The 25,445-nt window shown below is 43.5% G+C and overlaps 1 protein-coding gene across 1 annotated transcript in view; it reads left to right on the forward strand.

The window, feature by feature from the left end:
• The window catches only part of mmp24 (matrix metallopeptidase 24), a 105,561-nt gene that overhangs the window by 15,056 nt on the left and 65,060 nt on the right, over window positions 1-25,445 (forward strand). The window contains exons 2-3 of the mRNA XM_069678700.1: window positions 17,287-17,435; window positions 18,807-18,923. Coding sequence (XP_069534801.1) covers window positions 17,287-17,435; window positions 18,807-18,923 — 266 coding nt within the window. The remainder of the gene's footprint in view (window positions 1-17,286; window positions 17,436-18,806; window positions 18,924-25,445) is intronic.

Genomic DNA, 25,445 nt, shown 5'->3' on the forward strand with positions numbered 1-25,445 from the left:
GGCCGAACAGAACAAGCTAGATTTACAAACTAAAGACATGATTCTTGTAGAGAAAATGATAAATTGGTGGATGAAATTGCGTGATTGAAGACCTGACAATGACTTTAATTCGGCTGTTTATCAAGCGTAAGTAAAAATGCTGTAAATAAAACCACAGGGATATTTCAGTCCATGTATTTAATATAGTTTTGTAATTATCAAACCAAAACATTAATAACGCGAGCTGCACAAATCTGACGGCTAAAGCTCTGAACTCCTTCCTGCTGCTCCGAGCGAGATACCAGGAAGCCGAACATCAAGCCACCAGCCGAGCTTTTACAGTCTCCTCAGACGCCCCTGAGCCGCGCCGCTCAGATTCTACTGACAGACGAGGAACAATCACAGCAGGCGCCGTGCGAGTCGAGAAAGTGTATGAGAGGAAGATTTTCTCAGCGTTTGTGACAAATGCCTCCCCGGCGGTGAGGAGCTGTTGTTGTGTTGATGTTTGGCGTAGACGGAGAGCTGTGATGTTTAACCAAACAGTAGAGGAAGATGGTTGTGCATCGAGTTAGATTCAGGCAACAAAAGCATCTCAGTAAGTGTTGAAAGTTTCATTTACAGGGAATGTTTTGAGCTTGAAGTCACTGCAGACTTCTCTTCTGTGTTAAACTTTTTAGTTTTCTGTTACACACCCACTACAAAGTTAACGACCCTCAAGTTCTAATTGTAAATATAAAAAATCAGTTGTGTGATTGTTGTGGCCTAAAATGTCTGCTTCGCTGCAGCTTTTGTCACGATAAAAACATTGCCCATCTATCGGCTGACTTTGACATCACCTTCGGTCTATTTCTGTGTAAAGAAAGCAAATAAAATGTTTCAAAACTGAGTGAAAGTGCAGAAAATAGCCATGAAACGCTCAATTCAGACTGTGCGTGCACATTACAATGCTCTTTATATGCACAAAGGGGATTTATGCATCATTTATAACATTTCCTCTGGTCTTCTCGTTATTTCGGGAGCTTATCTCACTGCACTGTGACTCCATGATATCAGCGTGGACACACACATCAGTAACAGAGCCTCTGGTTGGTGGGAAGTTAGGAACACTGACTCTGATTAGACGGCCACCTGTTTTCAACACCGTAAAATAGATTAATAATCACAAGAAGACAGTGAGTATTGAATTGTTGCCAAGTGTATTGGATTAGGTTAGGTTACATACATTAGGTCGTTAACCCATTCATGTTTCTTCCCGTTAAGAAACATTGCCAAGCCGAGTTAGAGAAGCTTATCCATGCTTTTGTTCCTTCCCCGCTCGACTATTGCAATTCCCTTTTCTCCTGACTCAGTAAGTCTTCCCTCGACCGTCTACAAATGGTCCAGAACGCCGGCTTTGGCTTCCAGTTAAATTCAGAATTCATTTTTAGGTCCTTGTTTTTATTTATAAAGCCCTGCATGATCAGGCACCTGTGTTCATCTCAGACCTGCTCCATCCCCTGCAGATCCCTCAGGTCTTCTGACCAAGGTCTACTTGTCGTCCCTCGTGTCCGACTGAAAGCAACAGGTGACCGTGCTTTCGAAGTTGTAGCTCCAACATTTTGGAACACTCCGCCTATGCAGATACACTCTGCAGATTCCACGGACGTTTTTAAAAAGCAGCTTAAGACACCTTCTTAAATTGGCCATTGATCATCTCCTGTAATTTTGAACATTTGTTTTTCTCTGTTCAATTTTATTTTATGATTGTTGTTACTACTATTGTAATGTGTTGTTGTTTTGTGAAGCACTTTGTGACTTTGCTCTGTGAAAGGTGCTATACCAAATAAACGTATTATTATTTTATGTGTCCACTGTATAAAGTCTCCTTAAAAACACTGTAGTCCGGGGGCCGTAGTTTAGCTCAGCGGCTGAAGCGCGTGACCCGTTTAGAGGCTCAGTCCTTGACGCGGAGGTCCTGGGTTCGCATGTCCTCCCCACTCTCTTCCCACAGGCCGGATAGCCTTTCAAATACATTAAAGATATAGTAAAAGTTACCCTCTCATGTTTATACAACATATCCTACCTAAAGGGAATTAACAATTTGAGTAACAGAGACGTGTTTGGTACAATAGATAACCACGTGCAGCAGGGAAACAGGGTGACATTTTCTATTTCCCTGCTGCACGTTGGACAAAATTCCTTGGTCCTGCATAATGCAGGGGGTTTGGTTAATTTGCGTGACTTGTTGCCGCTTTGTAATAATTAATGGAGGGACTAAAAACTACTGTCAGGTACGATTTGAAGTATTTGTTCTGTATCATAACTTTGCAATTTGCTGGATAGTCGGCCCTTGGAAGGTGCCAAACCAGACAAGTGATTAAAAGCATTTATAAAAATGTTTCTATTCAACACTGGACGCCAGTATAGAAAGATGAAATTGGTGTTTTTTGGTTATATTTTTTGGGACCTGAATAAAAGCTGAGCTGAGCATGTAGGTGGAGTTGAATTAAGATGTTATAAGGTGTCTGAAGAAGGACAGAAGAGCGGGGAAAGTGTGGTTGATGGAGTTGGTGTGGTGACGTGTTACAAACAGCGGAAAGACAAAGGAACGATAACGTTATAGCTAAAAAGCAAACTTAGGAGGTAGAGGGTCGCTCAGTCTGTTGGGAACCAGAGGGTGGCCGGTTCAAGTCCCGCTATGGACCAAGCGTGGACTTTTGGCTGGTAGTTGGAGAGGTGGCAGCTCCCTTCCTGGGCTCTGTCGAGGTGTCCTTGAGCAAGACACCGAATCCCCCACTGCTCGGGGCGCATGTCCATGTGCAGCCCCCTCACTCTGACATCTCTCCATTGGTGCATGTTTGTGCATGTGTGTATTTCAAGCCTCCGTGTGTGTTTATACAAACAGAGTGAAAAGATTGAATTTCGAGATCACAATATTGAACAGTTATCACAGATTTTATTTCATATTGAGCAGGCTTATTACTCAACCAAAGCACTGTAAAATGTTTCCTCACCCATAAACACTCACATTTTGGGATGCAGTTTCAGTTCGATCTGAGCTGAATTTGCCTGAACAGATTCAAGGTTTACAAACAACGACTGCGCTGCTGCTGGAAGCAACAGATTCTAGTTGTGACCCAGAGACACAGAGTGCATTGACAGCAGCGTCAGGCTTATTTCCCACTAAACACCCAACTCAGATACAAAGAGATAAGGTTTAAAATCTGCGAAACTTCCCTTTAAAATGTGTTTTTCACCTCAGGGAAAACCCGGAGTTCAGCCAAAGTGATCAATTTGATCACATCAGGATGATCCCACATCATCTTTTCTGCTGCGTGCAGAAATGAACAAAACTCCAAACAAACAGAAGTGTTCCTCCTCTCCGATCCCCGTCCTCAGCCGGCGAGGGAATCCTCCCTGACAAAACGATGCTGACTCCTTTTCATTTTCAGCACAAATATAAAGCCGCAGCAGCCGACAGACGCTCTCTGGGAGCTCCATCGAGCAGTGATTTCATTCATTAATCACTCGCTGTTCAACACGGCAGACTCTGTTGACTTTTGATTTCTTATTATTGTACTCAGTGTTTGCAAGAGCAGGAAGACTTGAGGCTGCCGGGGAGTCCGGAGTGATTCACTTCCCCTTTCTGTTACCTCTCACCAAAGATCCTCCGGAGTCGACGTCACATACGACTCTGTTTACTGCTCAAACACATCGCTGGAGACTGAACCTTTCTCACCGTGCTGGAATATATCATTCAAACGGCACTGAAGTACACATTACAGATACTTAATTATTACTCCTCTATGATGTTGTTTATTGCAGCAGCAGAACATAACTTGTGTTTGGCGTCTCGGCTCCAGCCTCATCACTCCTCGCAGATTTATTTTATATGCAGAAATTTGAGGAGTGATGAGGTAATATGTTAAACCCTCCTAGCCGGAGCCTGCAGGTGGATGCTGGGGTGGTGGTGGAGCTGAAAGTATGAGCGCAGTACTGGTGCAGGGCAGCGGTGGCAACGACAGAGCAGAGGGAGAGAGCGGACATCTTGCAGCTTAAAATAAATAGATTAAATTAAATAGACGCCAGATTGGGAGGAAGTGTTTGTCAGGTGATTGTGGAGAGTGACGCATGTCAAGTGTGAAATCAGTGCAGCTCGAGTTGCCTGACCGAACTAGCCACAGGCGTCGCTCCATTTAATCACACACATGGCTTTTCCTTCAGAAGCGATTTGGGGCTCAGTGTCTGAGGACACTTTGGACTGCAGGAGCCGGGGATCGAATCACCTTTCAGTCAGCGGGCGATACGCTCTATCTATGCGCCACACCCGCCTCCTAAACACTCAGACACGTTTTGGCATCTATTTGGATTTGATCCCATCACGACATGACTCTGCTTGTTCCCTGATCACTTCTTGACCTGAAACAAGAGTTTAAATTGATGAAATTTTCTCGATTGCTATGAGAGGTTATTCTTTGAAGAATGTGTAAGGATATGTGACTTTCTTAAAGGAGCCGTTCGCCCCTGGAAAAAGCTGCTGTCAGTCAAAGCTGGTGTTCTCTGTAATCGATAGAAGCAATAATATTTAAAATTGGCGCCATAGCTGTGGAGAAAGTTGTACAAACAGCTCGTGGTTTCGCCCATTCTACATTTTTACAACGACCAGCATGCAATGTGCCCCTCCCTCTGAAAGGAAAGACCCAGTGAGAGACGCTGGAGTGAAATACCGTTTTCGCTGCAGGGAACGGCTCAGAACGGGAAATAATCGGAAATATGACGAGAACATACCGGTGAATCTTCAGGTCTGCAGCCTACATTTCAAACCTGATGATTCTGAACGAGACATGACATCGGAGGCGGGAGTCCTAGATTGAGGAAGTGTAGTTTTGCGAGCTCCCTGGCCTCTGGAGGTTTTCCAGGGCCCATTGGAGAAGCGGAAAGCGTCCTCCAAAGGCACAGAGCGACATTGCATTTTTTTCCCACCATAATGGCATTAGCTCCCCACAACAGCATGATAAGACTGAGGTTGAAAATCAGCGGACTGGCCCTTTAAATTCAGTATTGATGTGGCACCGGAACACAAAACACAACCTCTTTAGTAAAGATGTAAAAAGCTCGAGCGGTAAAAGAAGCAGCAGTCGCACCTGCAGTTCTTGCTCTAAAAATAAAAAGGGGGTAAAGTTTCTACACGTCTGTGAAGAAGGATGAGGAGTGGAGGCAGAAATGGAAGAACTCATCATTACTCACGGGGAACATTTTAAGAGTGCGCTCGCTTCCCTCCAGGTGCTGCTTTTTTTGGCCCTGGCGTTGACGTAATGCGGAGAACGTTGAGACTTATTCACTTTGGGACACCCAGGGGAGTTTGATCGTGTGCGCTGTGTCATGCGATGTGACCTGTCAAATCAACTAATTTAGGACCATAGTTCTAGGACTCTGGGATTGACATGTCTCACTACTTTGTGACATTCAATATGATAATCAGCCCACTTATCGGGCCATGCACACAGTTTGGACAGGGGGTGGGGGGGCGCGCCTGGCGTGCTGCACCCGTTGCACTCAAGCTGAGAGGCGGTAAATAGTTTAGCAGGGGGAGATAAGTTCTATTTTTATCCCAGCAGACAGACGGAGGAGACACAGTGGCAGGCTGACGCACAGGTTGAGGCATCAGAGAGAGACAGCCAAACAGGCTCAGAGACAGACAGAGAGACAGGGACACGGCCAATCAGGGCGACAGACAGGCAGGTGGACATAGATGCAAACAGACAGCCTGGCAGAGAGAAAAACAAGGCTGCAGCTACAAACCTCTGAGCTGCTGTGTTTCACTGCATGAGAAGAAAGTCACTGAACGTGTTTACTTCGATTTCTTTTCCTCACATTTGCTTAAATATCAATTTCTTTAATACAAATTCTTTGGACAATCAACAAAAACAACAATTCAATTACATGATTAATAATTACTCACGTTGCCTGGCTTCAGCTTCCTAGTAGTCAAGCTGTTGCTGCTCTAAAACAGACAAGCTGGTTTTATTTAAGGCTCATAAATGAAGGTCTCAGATCAGTGCATACACTTGTGTAGTCGCCAACACTGAACCCACATTATAAGCAGTGTTGCAGACATATCTCATACTGAAATCAGAATCTGAACAACCATATTACATCCCAACATTGATGTACAGTAGTAGTTACTAACATAAGTACATTACTGATAAATTTTTACAGTGTCATAAACTTATTTTTTGCTTATTGATTTTGCAGTTTTTCACAAGTTGCTTCAACTGGAGTTATAAAAGCTAAACATTTGTTAGGAATTCAGAACTCAACCCTCACAGACTTCACTAACTTCAGGCCTGCAGTGAATCCACGAGGGCTTGAAATGTTGTATATATGAAGAATGGAAAAAAAAATCATGTTCCTCTGGCTCCTCCTACTGCTCCTAATTGCATATGTAAGAATCCAACGCTCCAGAAACACAACAACCAATCAGAGCCGAGCAGTCTCTTGGGCTGCTGTCAATCACACGCTGCGCAGCACCACTCCTCCGCGCATGCTCACATGGTCAAGCTCAATTTCTTCAGTGTGCGCAGCGTCAGCCAGTTCGTGTCCACAAAGGCTGAAAAACAACAACGGGGAATGAAAAAACTGCCCATCCCTCCACTGCCAACTACGGCCTACACTACAAAGACCGTTAAACCGAAGAAGACAAAAGAGGAAAAGGCAAGCTCAAAAGAAAGAGTTAGACCGAGACAGAAATGAAATGAGAGTAAACATTGGAGCCGCATTTCGAGGTGGAGAGAGCTACAGGACCTGAAAGGATTAAAAAGCGATGTGAGTTAGACAGTTCTGCTCGACAGGTAATTACCCCAGCTTCATTTCTGCTGTATTTATTTCACATTGCTAAGATGTCTGCGGTTACTGTGACGTTGTGTTATGTTGGTGTTGCAGTTGGGCTAACGTTAGCTTGTTCTCTGACTGCTGTTCAGCGTTGTTTCATGGCGGAGTGGCTGAAAATATGTTTGTGAAGTGTCCAGGCAGTGTAACCGTTTCAGACTTTCTCCTGATAGTTCTGTGTGCCTGTGCTCTCACGGCTAAATGTACACAACATCAGTGTGTTACTGCTTAGTCAGCTCTGTTTTTTCCACAGTCTCTGTTAGCAAACTAAGTGCTGGTGGTTTTAATAATTAGAATTAGCTGTAGATTATCGTTCGCAGCAAAAACACTGATTTCCGCTGGTTTGATGTGTATCAGCTTCGATAGTGTTGGTGGTGTCATACAACGGCTGTGGTTGTAAATCTGGCTCCTTCAGTTGCTGTGGTTACTAGCCTGCGCGCGCGTGATAGCCTCCTCTGCGGGGAGGGCTTTGGAGGCAGGACTGAACACGCGGAGAGAGAAGGAGAGGGACCTGGAGGTTGTAATCTTTCAAATTTTGGAGCAAAGTCCGCTCTCTTCTCCATTTTACCTACGGCTGCTTTGATCCTATAGGCAGGTATTTGACTGAATAACAAAAACAGCTGTACAGACGTGCTATAAATGACCACAGAAGAGATTAACTTCATGTTGTCACTTACAGATAATGACGTTTTTCCGTCACGTCTTTGCTCCTGTTTATATTTCTTTTGTGTTGTTTCAAACTTTATTCAGTACTATTTCATTCAGTTCCTCCAGGAGGTTGCAACATTGCATTCCGACGAGTTCATGCAAATTGCCTCACCTTTTTCTTGACCTTGCAATTTTGGCCAATTGCCACAACTTTTCCTCAAATCAGCTTATTTCCCCACATTTGAAGTCATTTACATCACCAAAATCACGTTTTTGATATTAAAAAATAAAGATCCCCTGAGGTCTGCAGTGTTCTATAAACATCAGAGGGCTTCATTTACTGTTTCTTGGAACGCAGCATGCTGGAGACAGAAATCGACTGGAAGTGATGTCAGAAGACAAACCGCTCGCTCAGCCAATTGATGGCTTTATTGGAGCGTTTGTCGCAACTTGCATTGCAACTTTTTGAAAATCAGGCGTCTTTGGCTGCAACCATCACAGAAAGTGCCCGCAAAATCCTGGAGGGACTGTTCGATATATTTGTTCACATTACGTGGAAGGCTGGGCAACACCAAGTTTGCAATGAACTCTGAGAAAGTCCCACAGGAAAGTCATCTTATATACGGACCCACGGAGGGTGAGCAATTTGGCGTTGAAAAGTCTCCGTTGTAGATGTCTGACATTTTCAACTATCCAACCCAACCTCCCCTCTTAGACTTCTCTTCTCAAAGTTATTTGCACAATCACGAGCGTGTACTTGTCCAGAAAACATAAACATGAGTCCATGTAGGTGTCTGAAGAAATGACTAATGCTGTTGTTCTGCTGAGGAAGATCTCCGATGGTTACATCACAGCAGCAGAGTGAGGAGAGGACAGAGCTTCGATCCACCCACGTTATGTTCAACACTTTCAGTCATGAGCCTTCACCTCTCGTCTTCACTTCTTTGTTCGTGATTCAATTATGAACTGCAAAGTGACTTAACTTCTATAAAGGCCACATGAGGCTCCATCTTTACAGGAATAAGTCATCAGATCAAATAACAGGATGAGTAAGATTAAAGTGAAGTCGGCTGAAACAAAATACAATGGGAGAAGAAATTTATTTTCTTACATGGTTTTACTTCATTTTCATTTAAACAAAATAAGTTCACCATCACCTACAACATGACCTACACCTCAAGCAGAAACATTAAGGCTGTTGTAAGAGTGAAGCTTAGACGATCAAGATGTTCTGCACATTCAAAGCCTCCATGCAAGAAACATTGGATTTTAAGTTAAAAAATTAAATCACTTTTTGTGTTGCAGCTCTGTTTTTTTATGTGCTGTGATATTTATGACTTTGGCATATTTACTTTTTCATTTTTATTTTGTTAGTGTGTGTTTTAAAACTCTTTGATCCACACCACATTATTTGTATTTGTATGTGCGAGGCCCTGTGCGAACTTGATGTTCCAGTCCCGCTGTAACGGCCTGGTAGGCTTACTAGCCACAGTGCCAGTGTGGGTGGTGCAAACGTTACTTGTCGCCATGTAAGCATTTTCACCTGCTCAGCCGCCACATCTCTGGAAATGTTGACAAATGTATCCAGCAATCCTCGCAGTGACTTATTCAATTCTTCCTTTTTTAAATTCTTTCCTTTTCTCTGTGGCGCTCCTGTGCAGCCGACATCGTTTCCACTTCTCCTTCGTCCTTGCAATGGAGCACGCACTACGTAACCACACATTATGGAAAAGGAAAAAAATTAAATCATTTGTTAGGTTAGATTTTTGAGCATTATGGAATTGACAAACAGGAATTTCATTTCAGAATCATGGTGGGTCAACAACAGTCTTGAAAATATTATATATAGTAAAAGAAAAATCAGGATGCGAAGCCAGGGTTGCCTGGTCAGTGGTTTTCCCGCGGAATTGAGCAACTTTTGAAGTGTTGCTGCAGACCCTGTGCAAGGCCCTTTAAGCTTAAGTTCCACAGGATCCGTCTCCGTCGTGTGCGCCGGAGTAAATCGTGCCCATTCAAGTCAGCATCTCTCTGCTCTGCTCTGCTAAAGATATGCGCCGAGTCTGTTTTTAATGGAGGCCGCTTCAATCACGTGTCAAGCTGAACAGAGCAGATCGTTCCAAACAGGAAGTGAGACACAAAGACTGCATAGAGCGCACGGTCATTTCAAAATAAAACACCATGTACAGACATTTTTTATAACATCAACAGACTGAAATCTTGGAAAAGTTCCTTACAGCTTCTTTAACATTTCAAACCTTTATTAGCTTCTGTACGAACACCATCTGCAGCAGTTGGGGTTATTAACTTACAGGAATCAAGCTGATTGGAGTAGAACTAGTTTTTGTCAATCTTTGCATCCTAGCTGCTGCCGTGTGTTTACCTTACCATGTCGCTGCCGTGTAGCTCGGCTCGTTGATGTTTGATGTTTGAGCAGTAAGAACAGCAGCTTGATGTTCCAGATTTTGGGACAGAAATAGAGCCATTCATCTCCGCACCTGAAGTTGATGTTTGATTTTTTGGGGTTTTGCTGATCAGCCTGTGAGCGCTCTGAAGATGTAAGGTGCTCATGTTGTCTTACAGTGCAGGAAGTATCTCTTCCTCTGAGTGAAGTGTTTGTGGTGTGGAGGCTGTGAGTGTGCAGCAGCCTCTCTGCAGGCAGCGGCTCAATGATCCATCATCCCTCTCCTCTGGTTCTCTCTGGATAATTGAGATTCTCAGATGTTCTGTGCATGTGGTGTTTACTGAGAGGTGAGTCTGTGTGGTTTCACAGAACAGCTAAGACAATCTGCGTCGTCCGAGAGAAGTAATCATTAAACATGCAGCAACAGTTACATATTTCACTGATTTACATTTTTCCTGTGCTTGTGTTGTATAAAACGTGTATGTGAGTGTGTGTGTGTGTGTGTGTGTGTGTGTGTGTGTGTGTGTGTGTGCAGAGCTTTGATGGCACTGTAGTAATTGTTGTATAATAGCAGCTGGTGAATTATTTAATTCAGACTGCTTCCTCTGAGCCGGCAGCAGCTGGCCCACTCGTCCGCAGAGATCACTGACACACACACACACACACACACACACACACACACACACACACACACACACACAGACACACACACACACACACACTTAGGGGTGCAAGGGTACACACATCTACCATGCACTTACACACTTGCATATGTAGACAGCAACACATACATGCATGAACACGCACATATGAATTCACACACAAACACACTCGTGCTGACTAATGCAGCATCGAGGTCCACAGAGACGTTGCAGAAGCTCCTTTCACACGTTCACTGCAACTCTGAACTCATCCCCACATTACCAGGAGGAGCTGCTGTGTGTTTGTGTGCGTGTGTAATGTGTGTGTGTGTGCGTGTTTTATCTTTATTGATCTGGTTTCTGAGTACAAAGAAAGACATTTTATATTTGATCACATTAATACAGTGGTTCCTAAACTTTTTTCTGCTGCCCCTCCCTGAACATAACTAGCTAGTTAGGCAGACAACTCGAGCTGCGCTGATTAAATAATTGACATGCGTCACTTCCACAGTCGCCTGACAAACACTTCCTCCCAACGTGGCGTCTATTTAAGCTGCCAGATGTCCGCTCTCTCCCTCTGCTCTGTCACTGCCATCGCTGCCCTGCACCAGGACTGCGCTCATACTTCCAGCCCCACCACCACCCCAGCATCCACCATCCATGCAGGCTCCTGCTAAGATATTATCTCATAACTCCTCAAATTTCTGCATGTAAAATAAATCTGCGAGGAGTGATGAGGTCGGAGCCGAGATGCCAAACACAAGCTATGACTTCAGTGTGTGACATCGACCTGAAAAAATGAATAAGCCACTTTTAGAGGAAGCAATAAAAGTGACACTGCAACGTGCATCTTCCAATTTTTTAACGTGTAACAGCATTCAAGTTGACCAACTCCCTGGGAATAATCAACTTGATGCAAATCTTCTTTGAAAGAGTTAAACTTGTAGTCCAGCAATAATTCACTGAGTGTTTGCTTGCTTTGTGCTTCAGATCTTCTCAAGTCCAGGATGCAGCTGAGAGACCGCCACTCTTCATTTTCAGTGTCCAGTTTTGTTTTGATTCAGGAAACTGCAGAAAAACCAAGTGTGGTCAGCAGTGGGTACTTTTCTACTCCAAAATGCAGCCAATGTCTTGGACTTAAACTGCAGCCTCATTGTTGAATCAGAGGTGACGTCAGTGAGCTGTCATAACCGAGATATGACTCATCATGTTTTCTTGTCTTTGTTTTAGTAGCTAGGACGTTTGGTGTCGACTCATCACCAGCAGTTTACCTGGCAGTCCTTTCACAAAATTGGAACTTTATGAGATAGTAATGAGTTTTTTCCATAGACTGTATAAAAAGATGGACAACATGGCGGCTCCCTAAATGTGAAGCCAAAACATTTTGCTGACTGGCTGCAGTATAGGTCATAAAGCCCGCCTCCTCCTCCGTCATTACTCCGCCCCCCCAGTTTGGGAATCACTACATTAATAAATGAACATTTTGTGAGTCTTTAATTCAACAACAAACAAAAGAAAATATACCAGTCTGTTGATTTTCCCTGTTTGGGTCATATTTTATTAAGTGGTTGTACGAAATGAAAAACAAACACGAGACCTGGAAACCTGATTCATCTTGTTCAGAAAGCATCGTCGAGTTTATTCTGATAAATTAAAGTGTGTAATCATTCTTTTTGTCTTTATTAAATGGAGTTCTTTTATCTTGACAGTTGCAGTGAAATACTTTTATTGGCTTTGGCCTGAAGCTGTTTGTATTTCTTTTATCGTCATCTGAACAGAACAGAAAAACAGTGACAGGAGTCAGATTGAGATGTTTTGTTAGAGAACGTCGGTGTTATCACCACCGAGGGTTTTTAATTGGATTGTCAGCAGTCTGTTTCTGTGCGGCTCACGGACCATGTGGCACACTGTGTGCACATTTACACTGAGGATTAAAAGCAGATTAGGATCGCAATCTGAGTAAGTTCAACACAAACAGCTTGTTTACAAGATTGTTTTTTTAGCAGCTGCTACCTGGGATGGAAATTAATGTGATGATCATAAAAGCATCAAACAGTTTCTTCAGTTTGGCCTAAAGATGATAAAAACGCAGCCTGTTACTGACAGGGAAATGTTTGAGGAGTTAACTGTCGTCTGATGAAGGTCGTCCGTCTGAGTGTGACTCAAAGCACTCGACTGAAACTGATTATGACGGAGGTTAAATAAAAGTACAATCACTCCAGGTCTGTAATTAAAGCTGGCGTGTGATTCTGGAAGAAGATTGTTGATCATTACAGCTGCGTGGTGTTGGAGAAAACGGACAGACATGCGATATTGTTTATCTGTGATAAATATTACGTATATACTTATTTGATCCATCCATCATCTATACCACTTATCCTGTTCAGAGTCATGGTGGGCTGGAGCCAATCCCAGCTGTCATTGGGCGAGAGGCGGGGTTACACCTGGACTGATCACCTGTCAATCACAGGGCTGACACATAGAGACAGACAACCTTCCACGCTCACATTCACACCTACAGGCAATTTATTGTCACCAGTGAACCTAACGAGCATGTCTTTGGACTGTGGGAGGAAGCCGGAGCACCCGGAGGGAACCCACGCATGCACGGGGAGAACATGCGAACACACAGAAAGTGACTTCTATGTCACAGTTCGACAAAACGCTGAGGGTGGAACGATCAAATGCTATTATAACGTCGTATGGCTGTTCAGGGTGGGAGTGATAAACGCAGGTTTCCCTGCTTTCTGATTGATCTGCCATTGGCAAGATAATTACTGGTAAAATTAGAAGGGTCATTGGGCCGTTATGTACAAACAGCTAAGTCACAACTGCTAACGTTAGCATTTAACCTATCTTACATCACGGTAAGCTGACTAGCATGACCTTTAGCTTCAAACTGACACCTTTTCTATCATGTAGCACGCTTAAACAATAATGTAAGCTTGGAAGTGTTTGAATACTTACCTTAGCTGCTTTAAAAAGCAGGTAATGAGTTTTTTTGGCCTTTTATTCCTTTATTTGGAGAGGACAGTGGATTGTGTCGGAAACAGGAGAAGAGAGTGGGGAGAACACGCGGCAAAGGGCCGAGGGTGGGAGGCGAACCCGGGCCGCCACACCGAGGACTGTAGCCTCTGTATATGGGCTAAACCGGCGCCCCAAATATGTTGTTTCTTACCTTGAAATCTGCTTTGATGTACCTCCAGATTTTCACTACACCTTATCTTTGCAGGTGCTGATCAGTCAGGACGCAGTGAACTGATAAAAAATTGTCATACTCGGTATGATTGTGAGCTTTCCGTCCTGGAACAAGGGCTTACAACAGCTTCTCACCTTGAGCCTGATGTCACAGTAAAATGACTGGTGAACATGGTGGATCTTCCAAAGGAATGTAAACAAGAGGGTTGTTTTGGTTTAACTTTTTATCATAATTTCACAAAATATCATGTCATAATTGGGTCGAATTTAAGTCCATGGATGGGCAAATGTGCACGGTGTGATTACCATTATTTTCTATCCCATGGTCAGATGATGAAGAAAACAACTAAGACCATAAATGTATGTTTTCACACGTTTTGAGTTTGACTAATACCTGAAGAACTCAACGACTGTATATATAGACGGACGACACGTCTCCATCTGCTCTCATTGTACTGTTATTACTATCTCATGAAGTTCCAATGTAAAGGTTGTTCACCAGAAGACACAGCAGAGCTTAGCTACGACTTGGCAACAGGATATATTTCTAGTGTGCTAAGACTCTATAAGCTATGAGCAAAACAGCTAACAGTAAGCTAGCAAGATTCAGGGTCAATAACATACTGTTGACATAAAGTAAATATATTTTGACAGAATGTTAATTGGCAGCCCTGTCATTTTCTCCCGATCATGATTATTAACACAAATAAAGGTCATGTTTACAGTCTCGGTTGCAGCCTAATTTAGCAAATATGGGCTGTGAGATGATCGCTTATTGGATTGAGAGTCAGTCAGTGTAAAGTATTCACCCTGACCGTGTAAAAATACTTGTGTACGGCTGCTGTGACCCTAATTTGAGGTCGGTTGTGTGCAGAGGAAACGACAGGCTGAAGCACATGTTGGAATATTGAAGCTGAGTGCTGCTTGCTGGGCTCGAACTGGCTGGGAGAGGCTGGCACACACTTTGAAATATTAATGACCTACTGTAGAGAAGGACTCAACCTCCCCCCTCGTTATCTCTCCCATCCTCCTTCCACCTTTCTCTCTCATCTATCTCTCTGCTGCTCGTTCTCTTCTTTCTCTCCCATCTCTCCTTTTCCTTCTGCCCCCCTTTCTCTTAATTTACCTCTTTCTTTTCTCCCTCCTCTTCATCTTCCTCTGTCTCTCAGGAGGGTTGAAAGCTTGTGTAATGTCATTTTAAAGAGACAGGCGCACAGCAAAGTGAAAAAATACGACGTAATAAGAATCATCCGAGCGAACTTGTGGATTCAGCATCGATTGTGAATCAATGTGAATCAAATTTTCTGTGAAACTCTTTGGGATGAATAGCTTTTTCCTTCCGTGTCTCTGCATCAGTTTCTCTCTGACATGTTCGATAAATCTCTCCGGGTCATCTCTCTTCTCCCAGCCGTTATCCTCTTTCAGTTTTTCACCACACCCTTTGTTTTCTCTTGTTCTGCTTTTCCACATCAGAAGAAAACTCGACTAAAAAAAGAAACGAGTCCATCCATTGTGTTGCACTTACTTTGTATATCAGATGGTTGTTGCCTAAATGACTGGTTGCTGAAAAACAGACTATATATAAGAGATGGACTTGATCCACATGACATCAATGTTTTGTTCTGTAGCCTTGAGTGTGGCATTATGTTGGCTGCCATCTCGTTTTTTGGAACAAAATTTGGTTTTGGTATCAAATCATCAATCATTGAAAGACCATCACTTTCAATAAGAACATCATGCTGTGTTGGAAAAGACCTAAAACTAACAACTGAGTTCATTAGAGATGTGCGGTTTGACTCTTTTTATTAACTCCAGTTTGTTTGAGAGAGTCGGGTTTGACTTCACTCGAGTCAGTTACCCAGAGCTTGAATCCCCCACCGGCCCAAGCACCCATAGAGCATGTGTGCTAGAGACTTCCGTCGCTCAATCGGGCTAACTTCCGGTCTCCGCACTCCGCTAACATTAATGGAGATTCAATTTAATGTTCCAGCTCTTCTAGACCCGTGGTTCTCAACTGGTGGGTCGGGACCCAAAAGTGGGTTGCAGAGTTGTTTTAATTGGGTTGCAGACGTGTGCTTGAAAAAAAGAAAGTTGTGGCAAAAAGTCCACGCTGCGCTTTTATTTTGAAGGACATGGGTTTCCTACGACGTGCATGCCGTAGTACTGTAGTTTATTCACACTGCATGTATCCACTGATCCCAGCTACAGTTACATTTACATTCTTGAAACTTGATGAGCGATGAGCAGTATTTGCATTTATGTTGCACTTTTTTTGTTTATTTCTGTGAACTGTAGAGGGAATATTTTCCTCTTATGCACTGCTACCTTCTGGTCATTTTGCTCGACTATTCTACCGTTTATACTGCACCATTTTTCATCAAATAACTGGTTGAAGGGGTTAAAAAATGTCTGATTTGTCATTAAGGAGGTGGTGGTGGGTCCTGAGCGAGACCAGTTGAGATCCACTGTTCTAGACCTTCTGATTGTCTTTGGACCCAGTTGATCCATTTCTGATTGTGACGCTCGATTTCTCATGATTGTGTGCGGATAAAAGAGCTTTTTGTGCCCTTGTTGGATCAGGAAGTTGTAATTACACAGTTTGACCATTATGTAATATAGTCTGAAGCTCACCGCTGGTCCCGGGGGCTTGACTGGTTTCAGAGCTGCCAACTTGAGTTGACAGCTGAGTATCAAATTATCCACAATAGTGGAGATGAAGTGATTTTATTTAGAACTGTTTTGTTGTTAAAGTCCGTCAGTCTGCTTAACAGATGAGTGATTTGTGCGGTAGGGGTTCCATGGTGGGTTGTGAGAGCGGGTACAGAGTGATTCAGTGAGTGAACTCGAGTCAGAGCTTCAGCTCAGGGCAGGGAGTGAGCTCCGGCGCCGGACTGTGGGAGTTGAAACAAGCGCCAAAGTGGTTGTTTTTCTCACAGGGCGAGGCTTATACGGTGCTCTCGCCTCAAATTCAGAGCAGAGTGTAGAAGGGGTGAGTCAGTGAACGAGTTAGTGAGTCAGTAAAAAGAGTTGTTCGTCTGAAGGATTGACTCATGACTCACACATCACTAAAACTAATTTGTAAAATGTTTGCTGAGATAATAAATTAACTGAGGACTAGGCTCATTTTCTCACAGGCCTACATACAATCAGACTTCTTTTTGTACCCACGGTAGTCGCCCCCTGCTGGCCATCAGAAATAATGAAGGTTTGAGGCACCGCCGCAATGGCTTCACTTTGAAACTAAGACACTACATCTATTTCTTACACACTGTTGAGGCTGTAAATGTATCGAGTAGTCAAATAAATCCAAAATCTATTTCTGTATTAAAACTTTCTTTGGTTGAACTCGTCTCTAGTCCATCGTTCATTATCAATCACACATTTAAAGACACTGGCTGCTGAGAGCTAGTTGGCAACCTGAAATTAAAGTCATTTAGCCATGTTGGTTCACCAATTAACCCTTAAAAAATGTTGTAAATGTTGCAAATGGGACTGGTTTCTCACTGTAAAGTATCATAACTAACCTCTACTCTTCTCTGTTCTCTCTCTCAGACGTGGCTGAAGAACTACGGCTACCTGCTGCCTCACGACGTCCGCACGTCAGACCTGCGGCAGGAGAAAGCCATGCAGTCCGCCGTGGCCGCCATGCAGCGCTTCTACGGCATTCCAGTGACGGGAATACTGGACGAGACCACTATAGAGTGAGTCACTCGTGAGGGGATGTGTTTGTGTTTGCACTATATAAACCAAAGACAAGCTTACAGCCTATTTTAGATCATTTAACAGGTTCAGTCATTAAAATGCAGGTAGTTTTGTTCAGACTCCCAGCAGCAGGTGTAACTGACCAAATACCTTTGGAAAACCTTTATATTTCTGCAGAATTCTTTTCAATTCTTATTCATGCTGATGTGTTTTTGTCTGGGATCATATTTGATGTAAATAACACTTTGCTACAACATTTAAGTTGTTTATTATATATATATATCTATATCTATATAGATATATCTATATCTATATAGATATATCTATATCTATATAGATATATCTATATCTATATATATATAAATGTGTCCTTTTCATTGGAAACCCCTGTGTGAGAGCTTAACAGACAAGTAACTAAGAGGCCGGAGATGAACTTGCTTTTTAACCTTGCGTTCACGTACACAACCGTCTGCTCATGAACGTAACTGTTCACATACTTGTCTCTGCACTACGCGTGCACACCAGAGAGCTCAGGCCGTGTGCAACTACAGTATGTGCGGGATGTAAACAACAGACATGGCGACACTCGAGGAGGTTACTGTGATGTTCATTCTGGATTCTCAGTGGCTGGTGACTGACCACAATAGCCAGCTCAGGTGACTGATGACCGGTGGACAGAACACACCGTCTGCTCCGTCCCCGCTCCGTCTCTCCAACATGTTCCTCCGTGCACGGGCGTAACGGTCCCGGACTTGTTTCCATTTAGTTTTGCAGGTTTCCACGTCGACTTCCAAAACAGAACTTATCTGTCTGCGGCTGTTTGACAGGCGTGTTTGTCTCTGTGCAGCAGCAACGACACATCGTACAGAAGTAGATCATTTGGGACTTGGTCCTTGCCGCTGTGTTGACCCTGTCACTCTCTCTCTCATGCCTCTACACTGCCCCTACTGGTCATGTACGTACTGCATATTGCAGCCGCGCCATGTTCCTTTTTAAGGACGTGCACAGCCACAACGCTCCAAACAGACACAAGACAGGCGGTGCAGCCATCATGTTACTACGCATCACTTTAATGCGTAGTTAAAAGCAAGTTTATCTCCGGTTTTAGGGAGGTGCCTAGCTAAAAACAGTTGGATGTTGTTACCATTTGACGATTTTAGCTTTTATCATGTCGAATTGAAAGCGAAGAGGATGTTCAGTATAACAGGTATTCTTGGTCGTAGCTTCCTGTGTGCTAATTTAATCAAATATTCACTAATCTGTATGGATAGACAAGATGATTGAACGTTTGTCGGATCAGATAAGTAAGTTCTCACGCAGCACAGGCTCCTCAGAGAGATGGTGAAGTTTGAATGTCATGCTGTGTTCAGGTGGATGAGGAGACCTCGCTGTGGCGTTCCGGATCATCCCCACACCAGCCGCCGTCAGAGGAACAAACGCTACGCACTGACGGGGCAGAAGTGGAGGGATAAAAAGATCTCCTACAGGTAACTAACTAACTATTGTTCAATTTGTATTTCTATCTATTATTCTATCTGTCCATCCGGATTCTATCTTTCTATCGCTGTATCTTTTGCTCTATCAATCTGTTGTTCTCGTGTTCTATCTATTGTCTATTGTTCTTTCGTCATTCTATTGTTCCTCTGTTCATTAAATCTACGAATCCTAATTATAAATCAAACCATCCATCCATCATCTGTCCGTCCTCTCATGTCATCAGCTGAAAATGTTGTGTAAGATGCACATTTTGTCTGTTCTTTTGTTTTTTCTCATCTGTCTCTATTTTTCTTTGTCTGCCTTTCCTTCACTGTCCTCTCTTCTCTGCTCTTTCTTCATCCTCTTCCTCCTCTTCCTCCTCCCTTCCCTCTCTGATTGTTTGTCTCCTTCCTTCTCTCTCTCTCTCCCCGCCTGAACTTGGCTGGGCCTAATGTAAATTAGCTCCGTCTCACGGGACCCTGAATGCATCTCGTATGCCTGCATTACATCCACCCACTTGTCTGTCCGTCGTTCTCTTCTTTCCTCCTCTCTTCCCACCTTATTCTATTGTCTTCTGCTGTCTACATGCAGTAAAACCCTCCACTGGATGATGTGAGAATGCAACCGGCTGCTCAGCCATGTAATATAGGTCTAATGCAGATTAGAGCTGTCCCACGAGATATTGAACACATCCCAGCTCCCATTGTTGCTTCTGCCCACTTTATCCTCTGTTGCTTCCATCTCTCGCTCTCTCTCTCTCTCTCTGCTTTGCTCCCACTCAGTCCCTCCCCTGCTCTAAAATTCAAATCCAAAATAAGCTTTAGTGTCATGACTCAAATAGTAACAATACTTCATGTATTTTTCATTAAAACTAACAAAAATGTAACCGCTTCTGCTCAGCACATCGCCTCCTTTGATGCCTCGTTTCTCTCTTTTGTTTCTGTTGTTCTTTAGAGATGAACAAGTGAGGCTGCAGTTAAAAACACCATCGACATCTCATGGCAACATATTTCTTCATTAAGTCTCTCAGGCCTTTTTCCTCTGCAGGGACCTACATGATCTGTAACTTAATGTGCAGCTTTCACGAAGAGTTCTGGCTTCCTAAACCTAAGTTATCCAGTTATCCTCTGGGGAAATAAATGCAACAGCTCAACAGTTTGTTACGTAAGGTGGGCATGTGTTCAGGAAGGTAACAGCACTATTCTCATTCAGCCATGTGGGTTTTGCTGCCTTGTTACCGAAGCAAATTGTAGATATGACATTTCGGGGAGTAAGTTAGAAGATTTTCATGTAAATAAAAGTCACTATCTATCGCCGAATGAGGTAACACAATGGTGATTGAGCCCACTGATGAAAGCCTTTGCATTTGCAGTATATAGTATTATTATGGACTGGGTCTCTGTGGCGACATTCGCAGAAAAGATCCCAAGCAGCGCCCGGTTAGTGACGTGTTTTCCATCAGCCAGCAGTGGTTGGTCTGCCAGAGAGGGTAGGCGGAGCTAAGCGGCTGCTTTTCCGCTCTCTGCAAGCGTTGCGAGAAAACAGTAATCTGCTATGGCTGAACAAACAAAGAAAAGATGGATGACTACAGATACAACTTCAACAATAAGTGAAAATCCAAAGTAAAAGAAACAAACTCGACGCTCAGATGAAGGCAAACAGTCTGAAAAGGAAAGCAACAGTTGCCAGTTAATGGTTCATATGAAACCAATCAATCGTCTGAAACAAGTGCAAATTGAAAGATTAAGGAACATTTTGATAAAGATAAACACTCAAAATGGTCAGCGAGGATGCTGCTTGGATCTCTCGTAGACTGCAATTACATCTCATTGCCATAGGTGTCGCCAGAGATGACCAAACTGAGATCTATAAGACTGCCACTTTACCTCCACTGTTTTGTGTATTTTATGTTTTTTTGTATTGTGCAGTGAGTTTTAAACAATTTGTTTTTTGCTGTGAAGTATTTTTCATCCTTCTTTCTCTCACTCCTCCTTTCATCCCCTCTTTCCTCCACACCACCCCACCCAGAGCTTTACGGGTCTAATGTAAATTACGCCACTCCCATGAGACACTGAAGGCATCCCAGCTCTCCTGCATTACAGCAACCCACTCTACAGTGTTACATAAAACCCACAGAGTGAGATCACAGTCCTCTCTGGTTACTCCTTACTGTATCTGAGTGTCCTCAGGCCCGGTCCTCGTGTTTCACCTGCTATCAGCTGTCACAGCTCACTGCTGCCTTCAGGCCTGCTGATGTGTTCAGCTGGATTACTGTGGTCGTTTTTAACCTAATTCCTCTTCTTCGTAGGCGCCAAACCTTCTGTAGAGCCAGACCTGTTTCATATGAAGTGCACTGATATGTAGCTAACTTGCTTTGGCTAATGTTTCAGAAGAGACGTGATGCTGCCCGGATAAAATGATTAATGTTCACTGACTATATTTTGTAGGTTGATTTTGTCCTCCACATTATACCTAATGAATCCTATCTAACTGTCCGTCCATCTATCATTCGTTTCTATTGCTCTATTGGATTGTTCTATACCCGTGACTCCCCGTGCGTGCTGAAAGTAGTGCAGGTGGTCGTCTATATTTTACAAGTCACTTATTTTGTTGCGAAACAAATTATGTGAATATAGATGGATTAATTATTTGCACTGCATCACTGAAGGCCAGTCTTTACTGAGTATCTTTCTGATAATTAGATAAAAAGATATCAATGTTTTCCACACACAGACTTTACCAGGTCGAGCCTCTCAGGTGTATTTTAGGCCACCCAGGTATATTTCTGCATATATCAGTCTGTCTGTCTTTTATGGCTCCACAGTGTTGGAAAAACATTCTTTTTGTTCTGCGATACCTTTTGTGTATAAAAAAATTACATGAAATTATACCACATAAACGCAGTGTTTTCAAACAATTAACAATTATACTTTTTTTATTTGGGACTTTTAAGGGCCCGATCAGACAGAGCGAGGCGCACCGCACTGCCTTTTTTGTTGAAGCCTACGGTTAAAAAAAGAGCAGCTTGCTGCTGCTGTTGTTAAGGCAACCACGGAATCACAGCTGTCATTAACCTAACCGTTATATAGTCTACTGACAGAAGGCCCGCCTCTCCTTTCATCCAGTTAGACAATGAGAAAAAACATGACGTTGGGCGCTTTTCTGCTTTGAGTTGAAGTTTTTTCAACTCGAGGCGCTCAGAGCGTTTCCTCAAAAACACGAGGAGCTCTGCAACGCAAAAGCAGCGCGCAAAAAGCCTCTCATTGAAAACAATGACAAAAAAGCCCCCAGCTGCTAAAACACATTCTGTCTGATCGGGCCCTTAGTCTATTTTCGTCTAACAAACAAACCCCCTCCTACATTGAGCACACTTTGTTCAGCGACTCTGACGCCTGCATGAAAAAGTAGAGAGAGCCCTGGTGGAGCGATGCGTGTCCTTACAAGTTGTGTTACTTAAACGTTATACTGTATCATCTACCATTTCTAACGCTGTTCAAATGTATGTTTAGACAGCGTGGTCAGCCCAGTGACAGAAACAGGTTGAAAAGAGAGCTCACCGTCTCGTACTTCCTGTCGGCACACACAGCCGCACGCCGTGTGTGCTGCAGGTGTAGCCGCTAAAAGTAAACACTTTGTCGTCTCAGTGAAGAGTCTGTTTATCCGTCCACAGCGTTAACCAGCACCGGGACGAGGTGCCGCTCATAACTGGAATACACGCACTTAACCGAAAGCCTTGACTATCCGGACACCATGATCTGTTTTTCGTTTTGCACCAAGCAACAAAAAAGTAGCAGCTTGATCTGTTTCAGTCAGTTTGCTTCATTATGGCACGTGCTGTGATGTGACTATTGCACATGTGCACATCGCTTAGCCCTACTATCTGTCTGTTTATGAATCTATCTATCTATCTATCTATCTATCTATCTATCTATCATACTGTCATTCTAGTGTTCTACCTATCGCTCTATTTATGTCTATAAATCAATAAATCTATCTATTGTTCTATTGTCTACCCTTGTGCATCGTTCTGTTCATCTATCCTTCTTATGGTTTTATCATTCTGTCTGGTCTTCTATCGTTCTATCTATTGCTCTATCTATTGTTCTGACATGCTATCGGTCTATATATCGTTGTATCATTATGCTTTTGGTTCTGTTGTTGAATCTAATTATATCGTACTAGCTATTGTTCTGTTGTTTCAATATACAAACCGCATTCAATCTAACATACAGGAGACTCATATACTTAAACACAGTTCATGGTGTTTCCGTATGCTCACTTGGTAGAGGGGTATTTGAGGATATCGAACGGCTCAGTCGGGAGGATTTTCCTCTCTGCTCTGAGCAGCAGTTTTGCAGCAGCTGGAGCCGAGTGCTGACACGACACTGACGGCGATGCAAAGAGACACATTTGGAGGAATTTCAGGGCTGCTGGCAACCGTGAATTATCACCCCCTGTGAGATGCTGTAGCTGCAGGATTATGCAACTGTGTGTCTCTAAACGAAAATTTCCATCGATGCCTCAGGACAGGGAGGTGAATTTTAAAAACACCCGAGACAGGGAGGGAGAAGGGAGGGGGGGGGTTAGACAAGGAGATGAAAAAGGAAGCAGGGAGACGGAGAAACTGCAACAAAGATGTTTAACTTTGATGTTGATGCTTCAGTTTATCTTGACGTAACTTTCCTGCCAACACAGCACATTGGATTAAAACTGTGCTGAAGGAGGATAAGAAGCAGAAACGGAACGTTTTGCCTCTCCTGCCTGAAGGTGCTGATCGGGACGACGTGCGTTTGGGTATTTTGAACTGATGTAAATGTAGGAATCTAAAAGAATCACAGATTTGTTTCATCTTTTCTAGCCATGGCTCTAGAGGATGGCGGTGTTGGCCTGACTGTGTGTTGGTCCACCAGTCTGGTCCAGTGTGAAATGTCTCAGCGTCTACTGAATGAATTGCCTTGAAGCTTCAAACAGGCAGTCATGTTCCCCAGAGGATGAGTCCCTCTGGTTTGGAGTTTTCCCACAGCACCAGAACGAGGCTGAAATTTCTTGACTTTCTTACCGAATGTCTTTAAAAGTTGGATGGACTGCCAGGAAATGTGGTTGTGGTATTTAGTGAATAGTCATGAGACAACTTGGAGGTCTTACCTTATCAGAGGACACATACTGTCTGGTTGTAGTGGCAGTTGAGGGCAGTGGATTTGGCCTACAGAACAGGATTTTCCACCCAGAAGACGGAGGGTTTGAGACCCTGCAAAAACAGAATCAATGTTATTATTTTTACCCATCCCCAGAGTGTTTACTTCATTTAACCACTTTCTTTCAGAGCCAAGCCAACAAGGTTTTTTAGCTAAATCAAACCAAACTGTGGCTGCACGGTGGTGCAGTGGTTAGCACTGTCTCCTCACAGCTAGAAGGTTCCTGGTTTGAATCCCGGTTCAGATGTAGTGGGCCTTTCTCTGTGCAGTTTGGATGTTCTCCCCGTGCATGCGTGGGTTCCCTCCGAGTACTCCGGCTTCCTCCCACAATCCAAAGACATGCTCGTTAGGTTCTTTGGTGACTCTAAGTCGTAGGTGCGAATGTGAGCGTTCGCTCTGTCAGCCCTCTGACCGACTGGTGATCAGTCCCGATGTAACCCCGCCTCTTGCCCAGTGACAGCTGGGGCAGGCTCCTCGCTTCTCCTTGAGTCTCATCATTTCTCTTCGTCAGGGAACTCTTAAAGTGAATTTATAAAAGTAATATGATAAAGTTAAAGCTTTGTTTGAGCGTCAGAGACTCACTCACCTTAACTTACCTTCATTTAATGTGATTCATTTTCATTCTCTGCAGTACATTTTGTTATTTATACGTGTGAGGTGTGTTCAGGGGCCGTCTTTAGATATGCAACTAAAGTGAAACGTGTGTGTGTGTGTGTGTGTGTGTGTGTGGGACGGTGCACCATCTGTGTGTTTTGGCCACAGGTCATTTGGACAGCTTCACTGCCGTAACGTTCCACACCATTTACTCAAATCAGACAACTGCTACCTTGCTGTCTGCCTGACACGCACGCACACACACGCACACACACACACACACACACACACACACACACAGGGCCTGAGGTTGAAACGTTGGATTTCAAAGTATATTTTATAAGGGGATTTGCACGCAGACAGTTATGAAATGCAGTAAAAATATAACTCAGGGGATGTGAAACCTACTTACGTCCTCTGTCAGCAAACAGATCCAGTAAACACAGAGAGAGAGAGACAGAGAGAGAGACAGAGACAGAGACAGAGAGACAGAGAGAGAGAGAGAGAGAGAGAGAGAGAGAGAGAGAGACAGAGACAGAGACAGAGAGAGAGAGAGGCAGAGACAGAGAGAGAGACAGAGAGAGAGACAGAGACAGAGACAGAGAGAGAGACAGAGACAGAGACAGAGACAGAGAGAGAGGCAGGGCATCCAATGTGAAAAATGTCAGATTGAACAAATAGGCACGTCCTTTAATTTGCACTGATCTTATCTCATAAAATCTTGTCGAAAACAGCTTGAAATTC

The sequence above is a fragment of the Semicossyphus pulcher genome, unplaced genomic scaffold, assembly GCF_022749685.1.
Source record: "Semicossyphus pulcher isolate SPU_LCO1_2020_fin unplaced genomic scaffold, fSemPul1.0.p SCAF_3, whole genome shotgun sequence".
Classification (NCBI taxonomy): Eukaryota; Metazoa; Chordata; class Actinopteri; order Labriformes; family Labridae; genus Semicossyphus; species Semicossyphus pulcher.